Source organism: Hemiscyllium ocellatum, chromosome 20, assembly GCF_020745735.1.
Source record: "Hemiscyllium ocellatum isolate sHemOce1 chromosome 20, sHemOce1.pat.X.cur, whole genome shotgun sequence".
Lineage (NCBI taxonomy): Eukaryota > Metazoa > Chordata > Chondrichthyes > Orectolobiformes > Hemiscylliidae > Hemiscyllium > Hemiscyllium ocellatum.
The window spans coordinates 17,578,437-17,601,893 of NC_083420.1; the positions used below are offsets into that span (position 1 = coordinate 17,578,437).

At 39.6% G+C, this 23,457-nt stretch overlaps 2 protein-coding genes across 2 annotated transcripts in view; one reads left to right on the plus strand and one right to left on the minus strand.

The window, feature by feature from the left end:
* The window catches only part of slc5a10 (solute carrier family 5 member 10), a 124,001-nt gene that overhangs the window by 51,447 nt on the left and 49,097 nt on the right, over positions 1-23,457 (minus strand). The window lies entirely within an intron of this gene.
* The window catches only part of LOC132825363 (protein FAM83G-like), a 42,946-nt gene that overhangs the window by 10,334 nt on the left and 9,155 nt on the right, over positions 1-23,457 (plus strand). The window contains exons 3-4 of the mRNA XM_060840541.1: positions 19,868-19,992; positions 21,954-23,394. Of these exons, the coding sequence (XP_060696524.1) occupies positions 19,868-19,992; positions 21,954-23,394 (1,566 nt within the window). The remainder of the gene's footprint in view (positions 1-19,867; positions 19,993-21,953; positions 23,395-23,457) is intronic.

A 23,457-nucleotide genomic window follows, 5' to 3' on the forward strand; every position in this document is an offset into this window, starting at 1 on the left:
TTAGAAGCAGCCTTCTGAAAAATGCAATACTTTGATCGCCGACTATATGACCTCACCTGTGGTACAGGTATGTGAGCAGATGACACCTATCACCCTGCCCTCGCCTCTAGCAAAACAAGCTGAGTCTTGTCACACTTTAGAGTTCCCCTTAACTGTTTTGAACTCTATTTATTTCACCTCAGCAATTTAAATTACATTAATTTCATCCACCCTTCATTCCTCTTGCAAATAAATGACTATGTTTTGGCTTTTTTTTTATTGATAACAGCTGATGAGGAATGCATACTGTGAATTATCTCCATTTGTAAAGGATTTCATGATTGTTATTTTAGTAGCTATTATTATAGCTCCTGGGGTACAGTGGTAGAGTCCCCACCTCTGAACTTGGTGATCTAGGTTCAAATTTTGCCTGCTCCATAAGTGTGGAATAACATCTCTGATTAGGTTGATTAGAAAATATCTTTAAATTGCTGCTGTGCTTCTAAGAAACAAAAATGCCACACCCAACCACACAACCGCCCCTCCTCCCAAACCCAAACACACAAACCTGATATCACATAGCCTCTTGATGCAAAGGCAAATTTGGAGAAAATAATTATTTTAGTGCCACTTGTATTTGATCTACCTAAGAGGAAGATTTGACTGTAAGAACAAAATGTGTCATTCAGCCCCTCAATTTATTCTGCTATTCAATCAGAGTGCCTCAGATGACCAAACCTGGCCTCACATCTCTTGCATCCTGAGTGAAACACAAAATCAGTTGCTTTTGCTGTGGAAAATTTCACTTGACATTTGCAGCATCCATAGCCTTTAGCGAGAGGGTGATCCAGATCCTGCTGCTCTTTTTTTTTCAAAGCTGATTTCTGAGATAACCTCAAAAATGGCCTGCTTCCTGTTTTGAAGATTATGCTCTTTTTTTAGGACTCACTACCAAGCAAATACCTACTTCTGTAGTATAATAGAATCTCTACAGTGTAAAAGCAGTTGCCACCGACCCTCCAAAGAGCATCCCACCCAGACCACCATCACTCTGAAGAGCATCCTACCCAGAGACACCCCTTACCTTATAGCCCTGCATTCCCTAATGGCTACTCCACCCAGCCTGCACTTCCTTGGACTCTATGTGCAATTTAGCATGGCCAATCCACCTAACCTGCAAATCTTTAGATTGTGCGAGGAAACCAGAGCACCCGGAGGAAACCCACACAGAGACAGTGACAATGTGTAAACTTCACACAGACAGTTGTCTGAGGGTGGAATCAAACCTGGGTCCCTGGCGCCATGAGGCAGCAATACTAACCACTGAGCCACCATGCCGCCCCATACAAAATTTAATTGCAAACTGAGAGAGGGTTCTTTCAGTCCAGTTCAAAATCGGCAATTGCGATCCATCCAATGATCTCACAATGTTTTGATAATGGTAGTGATGGTGGGTCAAACTTCAGATTGCTGACTTTATACATACCTTTCAAAAGCTCAAGTTTCCCACAGCACTCAGAGACACCCAAACCATTACCGAATCATAAATGTAAATTTCCAAATGACCAAAACAAGGTACAGATTGTACTTTCATAATCTGCCAGTCTTAGGAACTGGGCTTTGGCCGGACCATAGAATTTGTTGGATCACAGGCGTTGACATGTCAGGGTCAGCACTGGAGTTCAACAAAAAAGTGCTATACAACCTAAAATGAAATGGAAGATAGCTAATGCCAATCATCTATTTTATCTTGTTACCTGTCAGGATAATTCCAAAAGAAAAGTGGTACTGCAGGGTTCACCTCCACATTATGTGGCAAATTGAAGTTTCTAGATCAGGAAGGTACAACGTGCATTTGTACTGTTACTTGAGTGAAAGTTATGATCCCATGTGATGACAAACTAAACAGGTCAGATCCCAGAGGAAACCTGGCTTGATATGCATGGGATTGGGGGTGGTATATTGAGATGCGTAGAAAATTGGTAAGCAACCAGACAACTAAAATGGGAATAAATGGGTCTTTTTCTGAATGACTGGCAGTGACTAGTGGGGTACGACAGGGATCAGTACTGAGATCCCCAGCTGTTCACAATAATTATTTATGATTCAGAAGAGGGAACTACATGTTAAGTCCCAACATTTGCAGATGACACACAACTGGGTGAGTTGTGAAGATGATGCAGAAATAGTTACAATGAGTTTCAGACGAGTGGGGAAATACATGTAGATGCAATACAAGATGGGTAAATGTGAGTTTATTCATTTTGGTAGCACCTTATTTGAATGGCTGTAAGTTGTGAAGAAGGAGTGTTCAATGAGACCTGAGTGTCCTCATGCACCAGTTGCTGAAAGCAAGCTTGCAGATGCAGCAGGCAGTAAAGGCAAACTGAATGGTGAGCTGGTGACAATATTGCAGTTTTAAGAGGTCTATTTTGTCCTGTATCAAGAGATTAAAACAGGTTTTAAGACAGACGTAAAGTAAACAGCTTGTGAGGCCTTTGGTTTTTTTATATATATAAACGTTGATGAGTTTCTTTATCAATTTAAAAATACCAATTAAATCTTCCTTCAACATTTTAGGCTCGGGGGAATGCACACCTAGTTTATGCAGTGTCTTCATAATGTAATTCCCCAGTTGTGTGTTTGGGGTCTTAAAGTCTTTTAAAGTGAAGTTTCTGGATTCCTTGATTCTTTCTGCAAGAACCCGAGTTACAATTTGATCCATACATGTTCTCTTCACACTTGGTTCGAGATTTTGCTTCCCTCCAGTTCGCTCTACTTAATCATGTGATTTTGACACTATCACTATGCATGATCATGATGTGTTTCCATCAGAAGCGCACATCTGCAGTGAAGCTGTTCCACAAGCAGCTCCAAGGCCAGTTATAGAACATAGAACATTGCAGTACAGGCCCTTTGGTCCTCAATGTTTCAACAGGTCGGCACAACAATCTGAAGCCCATCTAACCTACACTATTCCATTCTCATCCATATGCCTATTCAATGACCATTTAACTGCCCTTAAAGTTGGCGAGTGTCCTACAGTTGCAGGCAGTGCATTCCATGCCCATACTACTCTGAGTAAAGAAATTACCTCTGACATCTGTCCTATATCTATCACCCCTCAATTTAAAGCTATGTCTCCTTGTGCTATCCATCACCATCCAAGGAAAAAGGCTCTCGCTGTCCAACCTATCTAACTCTCTGATTGTCTAATATGTCTCAATTAAACCATCTCTCAACCTTCTTCTCTCTAACAAAACCAGCCTTAAGTCCCTCAGTCTTTCCTCATATGACCTTCCCTCCATACCAGGCAACATCCTCGTAAATCTCCTCTGAACCTTTTCCAAAGCTTCCACATCCTTCCTATCATGTCGTGACCAGAATTGTACGTAATACTCCAAATGTGGCCGCATCAGAGTTTTGTACGGCTACAGCATGATCTCATGGTTCCAAAACTCAATCCCCCTACCAATAAAAGCTAACACACAGTATGCCTTCTTAACAATCCTATCAACCTGGGTGGCAACTTTCAAGGATCTATGTACCTGAACACAGAGATCCCTCTGCTCATCTACACTAACAAGAATCTTACCATTAGCCTAGTACTCTCTATTCCTATTATTCCTTCCAAAGTGAATCACCTCACACTTTTCCACATTAAACTCCATTTGCCACCTCTTAGCCCAGCTCTGCAGCTTATCTTTGTCTCTTTGTAACCTACAACATTCTTTGTCACTATCCACAACTCTGCCGACCTTAGTGTCACCCACAAATTTACTAACCCATCCTTCTATGCCCTCATCCAGATCATTTATAAAAATGACAAACAGCAGTGGACCTAAAACAGATCCTTGCGGTACGCCACGAGTAACTGAACTCCAAGATTAATATTTCCCGTCAACCACCACCTTCTATATTCTTTCAGCTAGCCAATTTCTGATCCAAAGCGCTAAATCACCCTCAATCCCATTCCTCAGTATTTTGTGCAATAGCCTACCGTGGGGAACCTTATCAAACGCCTTACTGAAATCCATATACACCACATCAACTGTTTTACCCTCATCCACCTGCTTATCTTTGGGCTCGGTGCCCAAAATTGAACATCCTTCTCCAGAAGGGTCTTCAATCGTCTTGTTTCCTTCATCAGAACATGCTGAAACTTATTTTTTCACGAGAAACAATCTCTTTTGTTACTGTCTCCCCTCACATCTCCTTTCTTTTCCTCCAGTTGACTAATGGCTTTAAATTCCTCATTTCCTGCCAATGTTTTTTTTAAATGTTCCTTTACTCCTAGTTTTCACAGTGATTATTAGGTAATGGATTATCTGACACATGCTTCATGTCCCCATCAAATGTCGCTGACTAGCAAAAAGTGATTTCAAGTGTTAACTTACTTGCATAAGCATAACATCTGTTCAATCTCCAGACTGGCAAAACACAGATAAAATCTTGTTCAAGTCGCTGAGTTGTTCAAATAAATTAAGTAGAATGTCAAATTACGGTAGGGATGCATTCCAGAGGCTGTATGTTGATATCAAAACAAGACAAAACTGATTATATCTGGATACTGCCCGGATAATCACATTTCTTGATCTGCACTAACACGTTAAACTGGTCAGCGACTCCTCAGTTTTCTTTCAACGGAACAAAATAAGTTGATTTGAATGCATTCAAATTACTTTATTCCGTGGTACAATTTAATCAGGTCTCTGATATGGATTCTGGTTCAGTACATTAATAAATACAGCAAAGTCCCTGAGGCTCATATAGCAGCTTGTATTTGAAAAACAAGGATTGTGACATTAGATTTTTGAAATGCAGACCAGCCCCATCTTTTGATGGGAAGCAGTTTCTTTTCAGTTTGCCTCCATCCACTGTCTTCTAGTACTTGGCACAACTTCAGTAAATTCCACTCAGGTCGACAGCTTGCCTGTACAACAAATGTTGACCCCTCCAAAGAACAGTCAGACTAAAGAATGCAACTTGAATGAGAAGAAGGGGGTACAGTCAGTTCCGCTATAACAAGGTAGCGCTATAACATTCTCATGCAATCCCGTGGTATAAGAAAATGGTGTTATAGCATTTAAACTAATGGGACTGGAATTGTAATATAACCAATAGATGGTTTAAAACTTTGTGCTTTAGAAACAGTGTCCCCAATTTGTCAATCCTGTTACAGTGAATTGGTGTGTTAACGAAATGCGCATTAAAACGGAACAACTGGTATATTCAAAATTAATCAGCAGGAATTATACATAGGATTTCCCACTCTGAGGCGAGAAGGCAGAAGGGTTGGGGAAAATAATGGGGGGCTATGTCAGAACAGCTCCCTGACACAGGATTCAGGACACCCATTTGGTCTCAAAGCCCCCGGTAAAATTCAATATTCACATGAGTGGATGGGGTAAATCTATGGAAGAATCTCCTGAGGAACCTTGCTGCAGTTAAGTGAATATATGGATGAGCCTCTAGGGTAGAAATTTTTATTCACCTTGCGTATGGTGCAACTCTGGAGCAGGTGAGACACGAAGTTCAGAGGTTGTGACACTATCTTTAGTGAAACAGCCTTTAGTGAAACTCATTCCTTGTCCAGGAATAGAACCTGAGATTTCGTGAAGAAAGGACCAAATCGTAATCACTAGACCACCAGTTTGAGCCTCTCAAGTATGCCGTGTTGTAGCTGTAACTTCAGTGATTATGTGATAGAGACTGCTGGAAGTTGGAACTAGAGCAGTTATAGGCAGAGATGCCAGTTTCTAAATCATCATCTGTCAATATTCTTCATAAATAATGATTGAAGCAGCACCCTGAGGTGCTGAGCTTGAGCTTAGCTGAACATATGAGCTCCTAAAATAAATTTTGGAAACAGAGTTTTGAATCTTAGTGAGATTTGAGAAGATTTGTAGCTCAGGTTGAGGTTCTGGATGTAGGTTTGCTCGCTGATCTGGGAGGTTCATTTCCAGACATTTTGTCACCTTGCTAGGTAACATCTTCAGTGGGTCTCCAGGCGAAGCACTGTTGATAATTCCTGCTGTCTATTTATATGTTTGGGTTTCTTTGGGTTGGTGATGTCATTTCCTGTTCTCTTTCTCAGGGGGTGGTAGATGGGGTCTAACTCAATGTGTTAGTTGATAGAGTTCCTGTTGAAATGCTATGCTTCTAGGAATTCTCATGCATATCTGTTTGGCTTGTCTTAGGATGGATGTGTTGTCCCAGTCGAAGTGGTGTCCTTCCTCATCTGTATGTAAGGATACCAGTGAGAGAGGGTCATGTCGTTTTGTGGCTAGTTTACGTTCATGTATCCTGGTGGCTAGTTTCCTGCCTGTTTGTCCAATGTAGTGTTTGTTGGACTACTTGTTGTCCCTTCCTAGTGAAGATCAGCTTGTCTTCATATCTTCTCAATCATGCATTGGACTGAGAGCTTAGAAGATGGTCATTGTTTTCATGCTGTTCATTGTAATGTTGCTTTGCACTTAAGCCTGATACCATTCCAATCTCAAATATAACTCAAGACAATAATTGCAAAATGTGATGAACATGAACTTCGTGTACAAAGTGCAACTTTGTTAATTTCATTACTTATCTGTTAATAAGTCACTAAAAAATGTTCAATAAGTGAAACGTAAGTGATGGAGTATATGATCTGTTTCAGCATTGTAGGTTCAACATTAGTAAGAAGGATACAACTTGATCCATCTCCGTGATTTTTGAATGTATCTTAAGTTTGAAATAACTTCAACTATATAAGCAACAAGCTAACTGATCTCATGTTAGGAGACAACAGAACTATCCAATCCTCTCATATTAGATCTAGTGCAGTTACTGTAATGGAGTTTGTTGATTTCCCAAGACAAGTACCCTTTGGGTAACTTATTACTGGCCTCACCCGCACTCTCTGTGAATTATTACTCGCCTCACCCGCACTCTCTGAATTATTACTGGCTGCTAATTTATTCTTAAGCTGTATCCTTTAGTCCTACTCTGCCACACATAAGGAAACATTCTCCCTGATTCTTCGGAAGAAGGGTCACTGGACCCGAAACATTAATTCTGATTTCCCTGTACAGATGCTGCTAGACCTGCTGAGATTTTCCAGCAATTTCATTTTTTTCTTATGATTCTTCCTGTGTCCGCTGTCCCCTCAGTGTCGTGTGTTTCAACAAGATTAAATCTCAGTCTTGTAAACTCTAATGGACATAATCCCCAACCATTCAAATTTTCTTCAAAAGATCAGGTCTTCATCCCAGAAATGAGTCAATTCAACCTTCTCTGAACTTCCTGTGGTTCTACAAGGAACAGGTAATCTGATTTATCTAGTTTCTCTGGAATCTCCAGGCCTATGAAAAAGGTTTTTTGAATTATCTTCACTGTTATTACATCAATGAACACACCAACTAATGCCCACAAACAGCCATGTGAGTTGAGCATTAATCTATTCACGGTGCTGTTGGATGAATCAATGATATTGGCATCGAGAGACTTCCCTGTTTCGCGTTAGAGGTTCTAGGGCTCATGTCAATGGCAGTTAAAAGCAGCACATCTTTGTTACTGCATAAAGACACTTGAATGCATCAATTTTTCCAGTCCCAGTTTCCAGAGTGATCAAACCTTTTGACACATTAAAAGTGTAAATGGTTTTTATGAGTATAAAGTTTATACAGTGTAAAATATACAGTAGCCTAACTTAGACTGTAATTCTTGAGAGCTGAAGAAGAACTCTGACAGTACCCCAGATGTTCTGTACAGAGAAATACTTCAGTGATCAACAAATTTAACCAATATTGGCACTCTGTTGCACTTTTTGAAGTTATTGGAATGTGCTGTCTTTCCCATAACATTGCTGCAAACAGCTTTTGAAAGATTATGTGGATTAGTGATAGAATTAGCATTCAGAGGGAGTTTTTTAAATTGATTTTTCTCCAAAAATGACGGCAAAACCAAGGTGCAATCAAAAGCAATAAACAATAGTAAACAAAACCCCGACCACCCTCCCACAGTACATACCTCCCCAAAAATATAAAGACAAAAATCACAAGCAACCATAATAAATTTAAACATATACAAAGCACACAACATAATAAATTAAACCAGCAGTAGGATAACAGCATTAACAAAGAGAAAGGAAAAAAAAATTAGAAAAAGAAATCGCCACATCAGAAGATACAGGTAAAAAAGAGAATACACTTAGCACATGAAAGAAAAGGGTTCCAAATTTTTGTAAATTTATTAGAAGAGACAGAAAAGGATAATTTAATCTTTTCTAATTTAAGAAAGTATAACACATCTCTAACCCAGTGTGTATGAGTAGGTACAAGTAGGGATTTCCATTTTAACAACATCAATCTTCTTGCCAATAGGATAGTGAATGCTATCATGTCTTTTTTCCGAAGAAGAAAGTTTAACTAAAGAGGGTGACACCCCAAACAAAGCAGTAATAGCATTAGGAGTAAGATTTTCGCCAGATACCTTAGATAAGGTGTCAAAAATGTCACTTAAAAAAATCTACTTAAAGAAGGGCAAAGCCAGAACATGTGCATATAATTTGCTGGGGCATGTTGACATCGATCACAGTGACTCCACGACCACCTGATGAAGGAGCAGTGCTCTGAAAGCTAGTGCTTCCAATTAAACCTGTTGGACTATAACCCGGTTTTGTGTAATTTTTAACTTTGTACACCCCAGTCCAACACCAGCACCTCTAAATCATTTAATGATGAAAGTAATTTTGGAAAGATGTTAAAATCCAAATCATTAGGAAGGGCAGGGAAAACCTGAATTAGTTAATGAACAAAATGTGAATTTGGATATATCTAAAGTGGCTTTAAGGAAGTGAAAACATATCAATTAATTGTTGAAAAGATGCAAAAACGCGATAAACATATAAGTCTTTTCACAGTTTTTATTCCTAACTTAGCCCAACCAGAAAAGGCACTATCCACTAACGATGGGGGAAAATGTATGATTTTCTGCCAATGGCGCCTTTGTAGAAAATGATTGAAAGCCAAAGTGGCACATAAATTGAAACAAATTTTAAGATTGGATCACGCAATTACATTATTCATATAAATAGAGGTTGGAGAAAGGAGAGGTGAATGGAACAAAGCCTTCAATGTTACTGGATGGGTGGAGTTTGCCTCAATAGTCAACCAAATTGGGAGAGCATCAAGGTTCTCATTGAAGCCAATAGTTCAAATTTCTAATATTTGCTGCCCAATATTCGGCCGTGCCATTCTACCTGATATCTTAGGCCTGTGTAACAACTGTTTTTGTAACCTAGGAGTATTCTTTATTCCAAATAAATTCAAGGATGAGACTACCTACTTTACGGAAAAAGGAAAGAGGGAGAAAAATTGGTATGCATTGAACTAAATACAAAAATCATGGGAAAATATTCATTTTAATGGAATTAATTCTAGCAGCGACAGACAAATTAAGGAGAGACCATCATTCGAAATCTTGTTTGATTTGTACCAGTAATGGTTCAAAATCTTTCCTCTACAAATTACCTAGTGTATCTGCACCAAGATAAACAAAACAGAGTTGGCATTTTTAAATGGTAAATTATCTAGTGGGTATTCCCTGGCAGGCTTATTGATTAATTATAATGGCAAACAGCAGTGGACTCAGGACAATCTTGTCTGGTGGAACGGTAAAGGTAGAAGTAGTCAGAATTCATATTATTGGTCCTAACAGAGACCTGCAGTGATCATAGAGTCGTTTGATCCAGGAAATAAATGTTTCCCCAAAGCCAAATTTCTCCACAGTTTAAAAAAAAGATAATTCCTTTCCACTCTAATAAAGCCTTTTGCAGCATCTAAAGATATCAAGGCCTCAGGGAGAGTGGATGGGGAAGAACTGTGAACAATGCTAAATACCTGCCTAAGATTTTTAACAAAAGAGGCGTTTAAATGGATTATAATTATGGCACAGATGAATTTGAAGGATGTTTGAAATGTTAAGCCATGCCCAGAGCACACAGGTCACAAGTACAGAACTGAAACTGCATAAGACATTGCTGACCGAGACTCGAGTCTTCAGATTTGAATAAACATGGCCAACAAGCAAGAGAGAATGATTCAGATAAAGCCCTTGTGATAAGAATGTATTTCTCTTGAATTAATATTTTTGAACTATAGTCTACGTAGATGGGAGGCACAGTTACAGTGCAGTTTTTCAAACTCGCATGTTTCAGCAGTCTATTCTGTCAGGTGGTGGATCATATCAACTCTGACAATAAAACTTGTAGAGGTGGTTCAGTACTTTGAATTATTTGCGTGTAACCTCCTTCATATATTTTGGTTAATGACAACTATAAAATTCTCCAAGTTGTTATTATGCTTATATATCTGTCACAATTATTTGATTAACACACCAGTGTTTATTGATTTAATTCTTTCATGGCTATTTAATATAGTAATTGCTCACTTATAAGAGATAAGTAAACATTTGCTCAGTTCTGTATTGGATGTGAAGCCACTCTAATAATATCAGAGCTAATAATATTAAATTAATAATTTCAGTTACCTACATCTCTAAGAGACAGCGACTATAATGTAATTCAATTTTACATTCAGTTTGAGGGAGAGAGGAGTGGGTCTGACAGTATGCTTTCTGTTAAATTTTAATAATGCCAATTATTAGGGCAAGTAAGCATAAATGGCTAAAGTCAACTGGCAAATTAGATTAAAGGATTAGTCAGTAGAAGTGCAGTGGCAGATTACAAAAAATACATACATTTCAATGGGTAAGAAGAATTTGAAATGATGGACCTAACAATCATTGTTGACTAGAAATTTAAAGGTACTTTCAAGCTTAAAATCAACTTAATTCTGCTTAGACAGGTTGCAGATCAGAATGTTGGACAGCATTTTCAAAATAAATGCAAAGAACGACTAAAATATTATTAAGTCAGGAGTACAAGAGAAAGCCAGCCAGAGAAACAAACTTGGATGGATTCTATATAATTTAAAGGAAGAAAGGAATTATCAAAGTGAGTGTAGCTCCAATTGAAACTGAGTCTACAGAATTAACAATGGAAAATAACAAGACGGCAGATGAATTGAATGGGTTATTTGCTTGGTGCTCATAGTAGAGGATACAATTTACATCCTAGAAGCCGCAATAAATCAGGCATTGGAAGAGAGGGAGGAACTTAGAAAAATCACAATTACCAGAGATGTGGTACCAAGTAGATTGTAGGAGCTGTAGGCTAAGTGCCTGGGTTCTGTTAGACTTCATCCTCGGATCGAAAGAAGTGATCAGTGAGATGGTTAATGCAGTGGTTTGTATTTTCCAAAATTCCCGTGATTTGGGAAAGATTCCATTGGATTGGAAGATAAAAAATGCAACTCCTTTAATTCCACAGGGAGACAGAAAGCAGGAAATGAGGGGCCAGCTAGCTTAGCATCTGTTACAGGGAAAAGGTTAGAAGCTATACTTTGAACTTATGTAAGTGTTGTGATGAGCAGGCAGAGTCAGCATGGTTTTGTGAAAGGGCAAAACATTTGACTAAACTATTGAAGTTCTTTAAGGAGGGAACATGTGATGTGGATAAGGAGGAGCCAGTGGATGGAAATTAAATTTCAAGAATACATTTGATCAAGTGTCATTAAACGTTATTGCACTCAATGCAGTCTTGTTCTGTACGGGTAGTATATTGGCATGAATATAAGGCTTGCTGGCTGAGAAATAGAGGATAAGCATAAGCCAGTCATATTCAGGTTAACATGCTATAACAAAGTGTATGCCAGAGACATCAATACTGGAACCTCAACTGTTTACAATTTATATAAATGACTTGGATGAAGGGATGGAAAGTATGGTTGCCAATGACACAAAGGTAGTTTGGGAAGTCAGTCGTGAAGAGACATGAGGATGCAGCAGAGGGAAATAGATAACTTCAACAAGTGAGCAATTGGAGAATAATGTGGGAAAATACGAGATGGCATTTTGTAAGGAAGAATCAAAAAGAAGCGCAGTCAAATTAATGACAGATTGTAGAACTCTGAGATGCAGAGGGATCTGGGTGTCCTCTTGTACAAATCACATTAAGTGAGGTTCTGTTCACTCTGAAACAAAGGAAAAAAAGAAAAAGGGTGTCAGACACCTTGTCCATTTTGAGAGATGGCTCTGAGGGAGCTGGATCAGGAAGCCAATAGATTATTGCCATTTATGGCAAATTAAGTAGGTTTTGCTTCGGTTGTACAGGGAACTACTGAGACCATATCTGGAGTACTTGCACAGTATCAGTCATCTTGTTTAAGGAACGATATAAATGCACTGGAAGAGTTCCGAGAGGAACAAACTAATATGTGGAGTAAGTGGGTTGTCAGATGAGGAAATCTTTGGACAGTCTAGACTTGTATCTGCTGGAATTTTGAAGAACAAGAGGTGACTTGATTGAAACAATCTGCAGTGATTGTAATGAGGTCATAGAATGAGTTCCCTGATTGGGGCTATTAATCTGGTCTGATCAGGAAGCCCTGGCTGACAGATAAGAACAAGAGTGTCTGGTGCTGTGGCTTTGTTGGTTAAAAGGCCTGCCTAGTAAACTGGGGATACTGGCTTCATAATCCCAGTGGTGCCTGCTTGTTGAGTTGAAGGGTTGTTGTGTCAACTTCTTCCTGCTTTTAGGCAGTAGTGTGGGGGGCAAAAAACAGGAGTGTCAGAGTTTCTGTTCACTCTGAAACAAAAGAAAAAAAGAACAAGGCTGTCAGACACCTGGTCCATTTTGAGAGATGGTTCTGACGGAGCTGGATCAGTGGTGAAGGATTCTACATTTTGTGTTAGGGAGGGGACAGTCTCTATGCTGTCAGGACCACACAGTCAGTGTGTTATCACTGCTGTTGGGTTTCCTGAGGAGAAAAGTTTTCTCTTTATCTCTCCCTTGTTTCAGGTAGACTTTTCTTGATTTCTAGTTTTCTTTATTATGGCTGTTATCACTTGGCGATGGGATACTGGCTTCTGTGGAATTATTTCAAATCAAGATTCTGAAGACTCCATGACAAGATAGACAAGATAGATGTGGAGAGGTTGTTTCCTCTTTGGCATCTAGAATTAAGAATAAATATCAATGGTTCCCATTTAAAAAGATGCAGCACAATATTTTCTCCCAAGAACAGGAGAAGGTGTCACATCCGTTCTGGCCATTAACCCCATTACAAATGAACATCAGTCTTTATTTGGAGAAGTGCTTATGTGGATCATAGGGATGGTACTATGTCAGGCAGAGAGTCTGAGCATGTCTGCAGGCATGAAGGGATTTTTCTTGAGTAGACCAATAAAGAAATAGATGAAACTTCTTTACCCAGTGTGGCTAGATTATGAAACCCACTAGCGCATTTGGATGCTTGGGCCAAATTGCATCGGTGCATTTCAAGTGAAGTTCGATGAACATGTTTATAAATATCTAAAAATGCTGTACTTTTGTAGCAGTCTCCAGTCCTAAAGCAGGAATGCCCTGGAGTCTATGGAATTGACTAATCTCCAGGACATTGCTGTCAGCAATTCTAGAAAAAAGACCATGGCAGCATTAAATACATGTTTTGCCTTATTTTCTTTAAATAATTTCATTTATTGATTATAAGGACAGTCCAATGGGAAGATTGGGAAGGATGTTTGACTGATTGGATGATTCTTAACCATCAGTTTACTTTCTGATTAGTGATACAAAGCACCTTGACTGTGGATGTGGCCAACTGTGTTGGTGGGAGATTTGGTTTTGAGGTCATGCGATGTCTAACTGGAGTTGGCAACATGTTCTGAAATGCTGCCACCTGCCGTGCCTAGCGTGTTGAGAAGTTTTTTTCCAGTCAATACTTGAATCACATACAAATGATGGCGCTTTGTTTCCTGAATTATTTCAGCTGTACACAGTTTAGTGAATCATCAAAACCACATCAAAGCTGGCCTTGCCCAATACTTTGCAGGAAACCACTTCTACCAAGCTGTTGGTACTTTCAATAGATTTCTCTCTGGCAATTTCGGAATCACATTGTGAAACATTGCATGCACTGAAGACAAAGTGCCAAATCCACAGTTTAGAAGAATGTTGCACAATTTTCATGAGGTTATTGGGCTTTATTGCTTTTGCTATTACTACAGAAACTTAATTGCTTAATCTAATACTCATATAACATTTACCCTGCAACAGAATAAGATTCAGCAAATAACTTGACCTTGCAGGCAAATATCACCTATTTATTACTAGGGATACATTCTATTTATCCAAATTTAGTCCTGATGTGTTTAACGTCTTGAATTCAGGTTTTTAAATTTGTCAACACCAAGCATCAGTCTTATCATAGTGCTTACTCTTTCTTTCATTCATTCCTGGGATGACAGTGTCACTGGGTAGGCCAGCATTTATTGTCCAGAGGGCAGTTAAGAATCAACTGCATTGCTGTGGTTCTGGAGCAGACCACACATGTAGACCAGACCAAGTCAGGATGGCAGTTTCCTTTCCCAAAGCACACTTGAACAGATTTTTTTTTCATGGACAGTCAATAGTGGATTCATTATTGTCATTAGACTCTTAATTCCAGATGTTTTTATCAAATTCAAACTCCACCATTTATCATGGCAGATTTGAACACGCGTCCCCAGTATATTGCGTGGGTGTCTGGATCAATAGTCCAGTGATACCACTAGACCATCACTTATCCTATTTATGCAGCTTTACCTTAACTATAAACCAACTTCACTGCAGATTCCTAATCCTTTGTTGACATATCTTGGGCATGTGGATGCACATATATTTACAGTCAGTGAAGGAGTGCAGGATACTTAATCACAAGATTATCTAAAAAATAACGTGATTATGACTTGATGTAAAAATTACAGCATGATTCACAGCAAAAATGCAAATACTTCTTTAATATTAATGTAATTTTAGATTTTTCCACAGACACCAGCAGTAAATTGAAAGAGATAGGACTGCAGGGCCAGTTCTCGGATCTGTGTTCCTGTCCATTAAGGCACTTTGTTGGAAATGAGAGATTGCTGAATTTATTCAATTGTGTCCAGAATCAGTTCCAAACAGTAACACTCATCGATCATTTTAGCAAAAGCAAAATACTGCAAGACTTTCTGTTTTACTGAACGTAAGACAGAAAATGCTGGAAACACTCAGCAGGTCAGAACAGACCCTTCTGGCAAAAGGTCATCACAGATCTGAAACATTAATATTGTTTTTCTCCACAGATGCTGTCTGATCTGCTGAGTATTTGCCAACCTCTCGCATAATTGTACTCTGTTTATTCACAAAGTATAATGATAAATAGTAATTGTTGTTTTACTAAAATATGCATGATTCTGAATAATTAGTTCCCAGGATGTAGGTCTAGCTGTCAAGGTTAGCAATAATTACCCACACCTACTTGCAATGAGAAGGTAACTGGCTCAGAAGATCACTTTGGGGGAAATTTAGAGCCAACCACATTAGTGCAATAGTAGTCACATATAGACCAGACCAAGCAAGTCCATGTCTTCCTTGAAGGAGGTTAATGAACTGGTTGAGTTCATTGGCACTTGATACTGAATCTGTTATTTCCACATTTTAAATGTTGAATTCAGATGACAACCATGTTAAGACTCAAACTCTCATTCTCTGGATTTCTAGTCCAGTAACATAACCACTAAATCCAGGTTTACATGTGCACTGACTGAAGTTATGGAAGTAATGAGCAGTAAAAAAACATTTATGTTCCAGAACATTATGTAAAAGTAGCCCAGCATATTACCAATCACAGCTGAAAAACTACAGTCAACAATCTGTTTAATACACTCTTGAACTATGTTGACACTTTAAGTTGGGGCGGTGAACATCAGATTGTCTGCAGTAATTATTTTACTTGATTCACTCACCAAAGACTGCTGTCAGCCATTGGTGAAATTATTTTTCACAGTTGATGGTTGTTCACAGTTGTTCCTAAATTTCATTTTTAAACCATTACATTAAATGATAAGTCACAACCATGCCTACTCTTTTCCTATTTCCTTTTTATTTAGATCAAAGCTATTCGCAAATGTTGGCAGGATAATTTTCAGTTGGTACCTGCGCAGTTGTTGGTTGGCAGGCACTCTGCTTGGCTTCCATTTTTGTTTGACTTCAAAGACTGGTCACAGCTAGAGAATTCTCACCTGCCTCCACACTGACAATAATCTATCGAGCAGTAACTCCAGTCTTGCTCAAGTGATACCAAAGGGAGATACTGGTGCAGTGGAACCATCACTAAACTAATGGAATCCCAGAGTAAGATTCTGTGGACATGGGTTCAAATCTCAAAATGACAACTGATTGAATTTTAATTCAATGAATAATGTATGGAATGTAAAACTAGGCTAATTATGGTGACCATGCCAACCGTTGTATTATTGTTGAGAAAATCTATTTGATTCACTAATATCTCACTAGGGAAGCAAACCTTCCATTCTTACCCTGCACAGTCTCCACACAGCTTCAGTTCAATTGTGAAATGGCTGACAGAGCCACTTCTTCAAGGGCAATTAGAGATGGACAATAAATAGCCACATGTCACGAAAAAGTTTTGACAAACCCTTGTGTGGAAATATTTCCTGCTCCCTTTGTTAAAAGTCCTTCAAACATTGCAAACAATTTGTTTTTATCTAACTTTTGTTCCACCCAGTTATCAACTAAACGTCATAATCCAATCCCTGTATAAGTTCGTCCACTGTAAAGAAACAGCATCAATTTTAGTTTGTCTGATTTCTTGCATTCCGAAAACCCCCATCCTCCTGATTTTAATCATTTCAGCATCATTGGAAGTTTCTTCAGATGCTCGGCCCCTAATCTCTACAGCACTTTCTCTAAACTTCACCATCTCCCTGTACCCTCTTCCTCCTTTAAGACATTCTATTTGAAACCTTTTACCAATATTTCAAATATCTAGTATCATCTTATGTGGTTGAGTGTCAGATTTTGGGGATCACAATGGGACATTTTACTAAATCAAAGGTGCTATGCAAATGCAGGTTCCGGTTTTTGATTTTTCAATTAAACCGATGAAATACCTGCAGATAGGCCCAGTCCAGCTACCAAGTCACCCTTTATTTGCTAGTGCACAGTACACTTGCTGTGCCAGCTGGCTCAGTGTCGTCCCTCAACAGAGGAGATTCTAATCTCCTGGTTATACTTTTATTAACCCCTTTTTTTCATGTACTTTTTACAGCAGTAGTGCTTACTTCTCCCCAGAACTCATGTCGCGCACGCGCGTGTGTGTGTATATGTGTGTGCACGTGTGTAATCTTTTTTTATTTTATCAATCAGTACAAGTTACAAACAGTTAACATTAACAGCTATATACAAGAAAAGGCAATTTACAGGGGAAAGGGGCAGCAAAGGCAGACCCCAAACCCCACTGTCCATCCAGTTCTCAGGGAAATGAGGACAGACCTAGAATCCCACCTTAACATTATCTCAAGATAACAGTAAACACAATCACATACAGACAGTCTGATAAAAGCGAACAATAAACAGTGCATATAACACAGGCACCTCAGGCAACCCAGCAAACCACTCATCCCTCCCACCTTGCAGCCATTCAAAGGCAGCCCACCCCTACTAGCTCTCCTAGTTATATTGGTCAGCCAAAGGTTTCTCTGATTGGCCTAGATTAACAAACCCAATGAAGAACCTTGTAGTTAATGAGGTCGACCTGATCCCAGTCACTACATTTCCCACCCTACTCCACCCCCAAACTCTGGGATATTGGCCGACACTTTTGCCCCAGGTCTGGTTCCTCAGACTTGGACTCAGACAGGACCGTGTTCCATTGGAATGTCTCAGAGGAGTCTCCTCCACTTGTTCTGGTGGCAATGGTATTGAGGCTGCATCCATTTTGGATTCTGAGGTTTCCTCAATACTAGATGGGCGACATGGTGGCTCAGTGGTTAGCACTGCTGCCTCACAGCACCAGGGACCCAGGTTCGATTCCAGCCTTGGGCGACTGTCTGTGTAGAGTTTGCACATTCTCCCCGTGTCTGCGTGGGTTTCCTCTGGGTGCTCCAGTTTCCTCCAAAAATGTGCAGGTCAGGTGAAATGGCCAAGCTAAATTACCCATAGTATTAGGTGAATTAATCAGAGGGAAATGGGTTTGGGTGGGTTACTCTTCAAAAGTTCGGTGTGGACTGGTTGGGCTGAAGGGCCTGTTTCTACACTGTAGGAAATCTAATCTAATATAGATGGAGGGGGAGCATGTGCAGTTTTGGCTGAACCTTTGGGCTATTCTGAGGGATTAGATTCGAGATTAGATTCCCCTACAGTGTGGAAACAGGCCCTTCGGCCCAACAAGTGCACACGAACCCTCCAAAGAGTAACCCATCCAGACCCATTTCCCTCTGACGAATGCACCTAATACTATGAGCAATTTAGCATGGCCAATTCACCTGGCTTGCACATCTTTGGACTGTGGGAGGAAACTGGAGCATCAGGAGGAAACCCACACAAACACAGGGAGAATGTGCAAACTCCATACAGACAGTCACCTGAGGCTGGAATCAAACCTTGGTCCCTGGTGCTGGGAGGCAGCAGTGCTAACCACTAAGCCACTGCCACCTTAGGGCTAGGTATGTTTTGCTCTTGCCCCATTTGTGAAGTAATGGCTTTCAGGTGATCCATGTATTTGTTCAGGACTGTATCACCGATCTGAGTTTTGTAAGGCACGAGACCTGACTTCATACCAACATCGCCTCAGACCCATACAGGACCATTTCCATGGTTTCGGCACCAAACTTCATCCCCTGGATTAAATCCCCTTGCTTAGAGAAGGCATTTGGCCAGCACTGGGGTTCCTGCTACCATTTCACTCTTCCCCTGCCTACAATGTTTGAACCACTATTTCTGCTAGACCATTAGATGCCAGGTGGCATGGAGCTGTCCTTATGTGCCTAAGCCATTGGACTTCAGGAAGTATTAGAGTTCCCTGCTGGTAAATGACGTCGGTGACCAATACTTCCAGGAGTCTGTATGCCACAAACAATACTCAGAGCTTCTCAATTGTCACTCTACTCTCATTGCTACTGAAATAATTACACAGAGGCCAGTTCCTGTCACCAAATCACCCCTTATTTGCTACTGCTTTGTAAACCAGCTGTGGCCAACTGGCTCGGAGTCCATCCTTAACTAAACAAAATCTAATCTCCTGGTTATATTGGTCAACCAAGGCTTTTTTGATTGGGATTGTTATCCTGTGCCAATCAAGAACCTTGTAGTTAGAGGTCAACCTGGTCCCAGTCACTACAACAGGTTTTGATGCAAATCTGTTTTAAAGTGCAATTTTATGAGCTGTAGCCTGCTGGATAAGGAACACTTTAAAGTGGTTTGGTCAACTTAGAATTCTTCAGTATGTATTAAAATCAAAGATGACCATTGATCCTTCCCTGGACAATATCCATTTGCCCAGTTACCAGAGCTATTTACCTCCAGAAGAAAAATAACCAACAATGCACAAATAAATTCCAGAAATTCACTAATTCCCTAACATAATTGATAAAATGTGCTGACTCCATTTAAATTGAAGTTTAAGCCATTTGAGGAAGCAATATAACAACAGACTAACTCCTATGCACAGAATCCTTGTACCTCATACCTCTTGATGTCAGAGTGATGAAGCTAAAGTTATGCCAAATTGCAACTCAGGACTTACTTTGACCATTGGAACCACGATGACAAGCCATTAATTAATGCCAGTAAACACACGTCAATCAACCTTTGGAGCACTCAGCAGATATCTTGCCAAGTCAAGAGGGAGTATTTGCATCCTGTATGCTGCCAGGAATGTAAAATGAAATCATAACATCTAGTTTCTCACTTCTTTTAAAGGGACAATGGCCTTTATAAAAATATACTTTTTTATTGCTCCTTTAGAACCTGCGAGTCTACTGCGTTGGTGGGACTGAATTCCACACACGTTCAGCCAAAACAATTGTAGGAAGACAAATGCAAAAATTTCTACTAATCGATGGAGATAGAGCAGCGTGTGGATCATATAGGTAAGCTGATTTTCAAAAAAAGAGAAAATTCAAGAGACAATTTCAGCTTGCACACCCTCTTCAGAGAAACTGATGAGTTTTTTTCCTTTCATTTCAGCTGAAATGAGAATTAACTGTTCCTACAATGGGTATTTTATCCCAAAAGCACAATCCAGTTCAAAAAGGAGCATTAATTTGCTCAATGGTAGTACTGAGGAAGAATGTCAAATCAAATTTCTAGGAGTGTATAACCATTTGATCTCCCACGTGCTAGTGTTTATGTTTCTCACCTTCCTTCATCTCACTCTCTTGCTGTGACCTGAAGTCTTCCTTATGAACTTATGTCACTTCATCTCAAATAAATTAATGTTATTTAACTTGAGCATTCCATATAGTAGTGAGTTCCACAATGTAGTCTCCCTCTAATATAAATTTTTATTTAATTTTTTAATAGGATGTTTTTAAATGACTGCCTGATATTAATGACTCCTGATTTTTGATTTCTCCAGAGGTGGAAACACCTCCAAGGATACTCCATGTGGTAGTAAATCTCATGCCTCTGAAGTAGACAGTCATCAACCAATATCACTAATCACTTTGCGGCTTAATATTCTGGACAAACATCAAGTCCAATAGATCACAGACCTGTTATGGTGCAAATGGAAGTAATTCGCTTTATCATGTCAGCACTGGTTCTCTAATTAGGACTTTGTGCCATTCTCCCATTCTTTCTTCACTATTTCTATTTGGATAATCATCTAATTCCCTCTTAAATGTCTTAATTGAACCTGGTGCCTCCACCCGTTTGTCAATGCATTCTCAATCCTAACTAATTATTTTTTGAAAAAATGTTTTTCTCCTATCGCATTTATTACTTTCACAAATCATTTCAAATGTGTTCCTTCTTATCTTTTTACAAATGGGAACAGATTTTTTTCCCTGACTGCTCTGTCCAGATCTCCCATGACCTTGAAAACTATCAAATCTGCTCTCAGCCGTCCCTTCATCAAGGACAACGGTCTGGGTCCAGGGACGAGAAACTTCATTTTCTCAAACTTGTTCTTCACTCTTTCCGATGCATTCATATCCTTCCAAAGCATGGCATCCAGCACTGTACACCAATACTCCAGATGAAGTCTGACTACAGACTTATATAGGAACAGCATAACTCCCTTGCTCTTGTACTCGACATCACTCTTAATAAAGCCAAGGATAGTCTGTGCCTTACTAACCACACTCGCTGTCTGTACTAACACTGTTAATGACTCATTTACAGTCATGCACTTATTTACCATGTTTCTCTACTCCTGCACATCTTGTAGAATAGTACCCTTTATTTTATCCTATCCCTCTGTGTTCTTTATCCCAAATGTATCAAAAGTTCTATGCTATTCTCCTCACAGTGTGCATCATTGCCAAGAATGAAAATGGAAGGAGCAGGAATTAATCAATGATGCAAAACCAGTGCTGATGAATTATTTGGCCTTTCATACAGCTGAGACCATTTTCTTTTCAATTTCCTTTGGCAGAGTGGAACAGGCTGGTGATAAACTGCTGTCCATGTTGTGCCACACTCAAGATGAGCTGTCTGAGTTGACAAGCCTGAATGTGCCTACGTGCTGCTGTATATTGTGTTGTCAAACATAAGATTTGACTGATTTATATAGTAATATATATATTCAATTTATATAGTAATTAAATGGCTAGAATCAGAAAATATATTTGTTTGCAGGATTTAGAGAAAGTCAGAAGTCGCACGACACAGGTTTATTTGAAATCACAAGCTTTCAGTTGACAAAGGAGCATGCTCTGAGAGCTTCTGATTCCAAACAAGCCTGTTGGACTATAACCTGGTGTGACTTCTGACTTTGTCCACCCCAGTCCAACACCAGCACCTCCATGTCGGGAAGTAGGGATTTATTGCTTTGCTGTAAGTCAACACATGAATTTAGACATTTTTTTTCCATTATTTATCCTTTCAGCTTTACTTGGACTGCATCTAGACTAGACCGTAACGTCGTCACTGTGATTTCTGGTCAAGCTGTAGAAACGTTTGATTATGAATTCAGAGAACTGTTGCACTTTTCCAAAGCAGTTAACATGCACGAACTAAACTTGGCTCCAGAAATAGCAGAACCTGAACCTGTTCAGCAGGCACCTGCTCTAACGGCGGAACAGAGTGCTGCTATTGCCAGGAAGCTCATAAACCCTAAGTATGCTCTCGTGCGGGTAAGTGACCAGAACACTGGTTCAGATGGATCCGAGAAGAAAAATGACTCTAATGGTATGAAACAGTCAAACGAACCAAATAAGGGACAGAAGGCTGCAATGGCAGCAGACCCGAAAGACGAAGAGTCCATAATTCATCCAGCTCTATTGAATATGCCCAAAGTGGACATGTTTCTTTATCTTCCTCCTTATCCAGTGATTCCTCAAGATGAGAATCAACAGCCAAATGGTGTCACGAACACCAAGGAGAGAAATCACGTACTTTCTCAAAGTGATACAGTGGATATGGCCTCCAGGATAAAACCAGATCCCTCTAATCCAGCATTGCTTCAACAGAAGGAAGCAACGTCTAAAACCCCAGGCATGAGTCAGACACAAGATTTAACAGTGAAGGAAAGTCAATGTCAAAGAGATGGAAATGACATGGACACAGAAAATAAACCAAGAAAGGATTTGCTAATCATAAATAAAGTGATTAAAGTTTCAAAACAGAAGCAGAAGAAAAATAGAACTGTGGGAAAACTGGCCTTAAAGCAGACAGAATCTACTGCCATTGACTCCACACAGGATAAAGACGAAGCATTGCACAATAGCACCAAGTCTGTAGAAAACTTACATACAGACTCCAGTGTACCAACGTATAGAGAACATGGCATCAAGCAAGTAGATCATGATTCAGAGAGAGAGGATCATAAAGAGGACGAAGCATTAACACTTGCCATGGATGAAATCAAGGTTGTTACAGAAAACAACAAAGAAGAATCCGAGCATGAGATCCCTCTAAAGGAGGCTGACTTGTGTCCAGAGGTTGACTGTCCATCAAATCCTTCAACAAATTACACTCCGGACTGGAATACAGACACCAGCTCTTTGCATGAGCCATCATCTGACTCCGATGACTTCTATGATTGTGAATTTGATGACAATGAGGTGAAAGGATCAGAATCTCAGCTGAATAAGGTCAATGATGAATTTACGATCGGAGAAGTGACAAATTTTGTCAGCCGGGCCACTTTTGCACGTCCTTCAAATAATTATAAAGAACTATCCCACTCAACGAACGATTTAAGAGAAGGCAAAACTGTAGAAAATAAAGATGTGAACGCTTTCTTCCAGGAGAGAGCAAACTTGAGGAGGAAGGCTCTGAATAAATTAAAGGTTACACTGGCAATAAATTATCATGATAAATTCCAGGTAACTTTCTCATCTGATATTTTTTACTATAATGTTAAGCATACATTGCCAAGCAAGTGATGT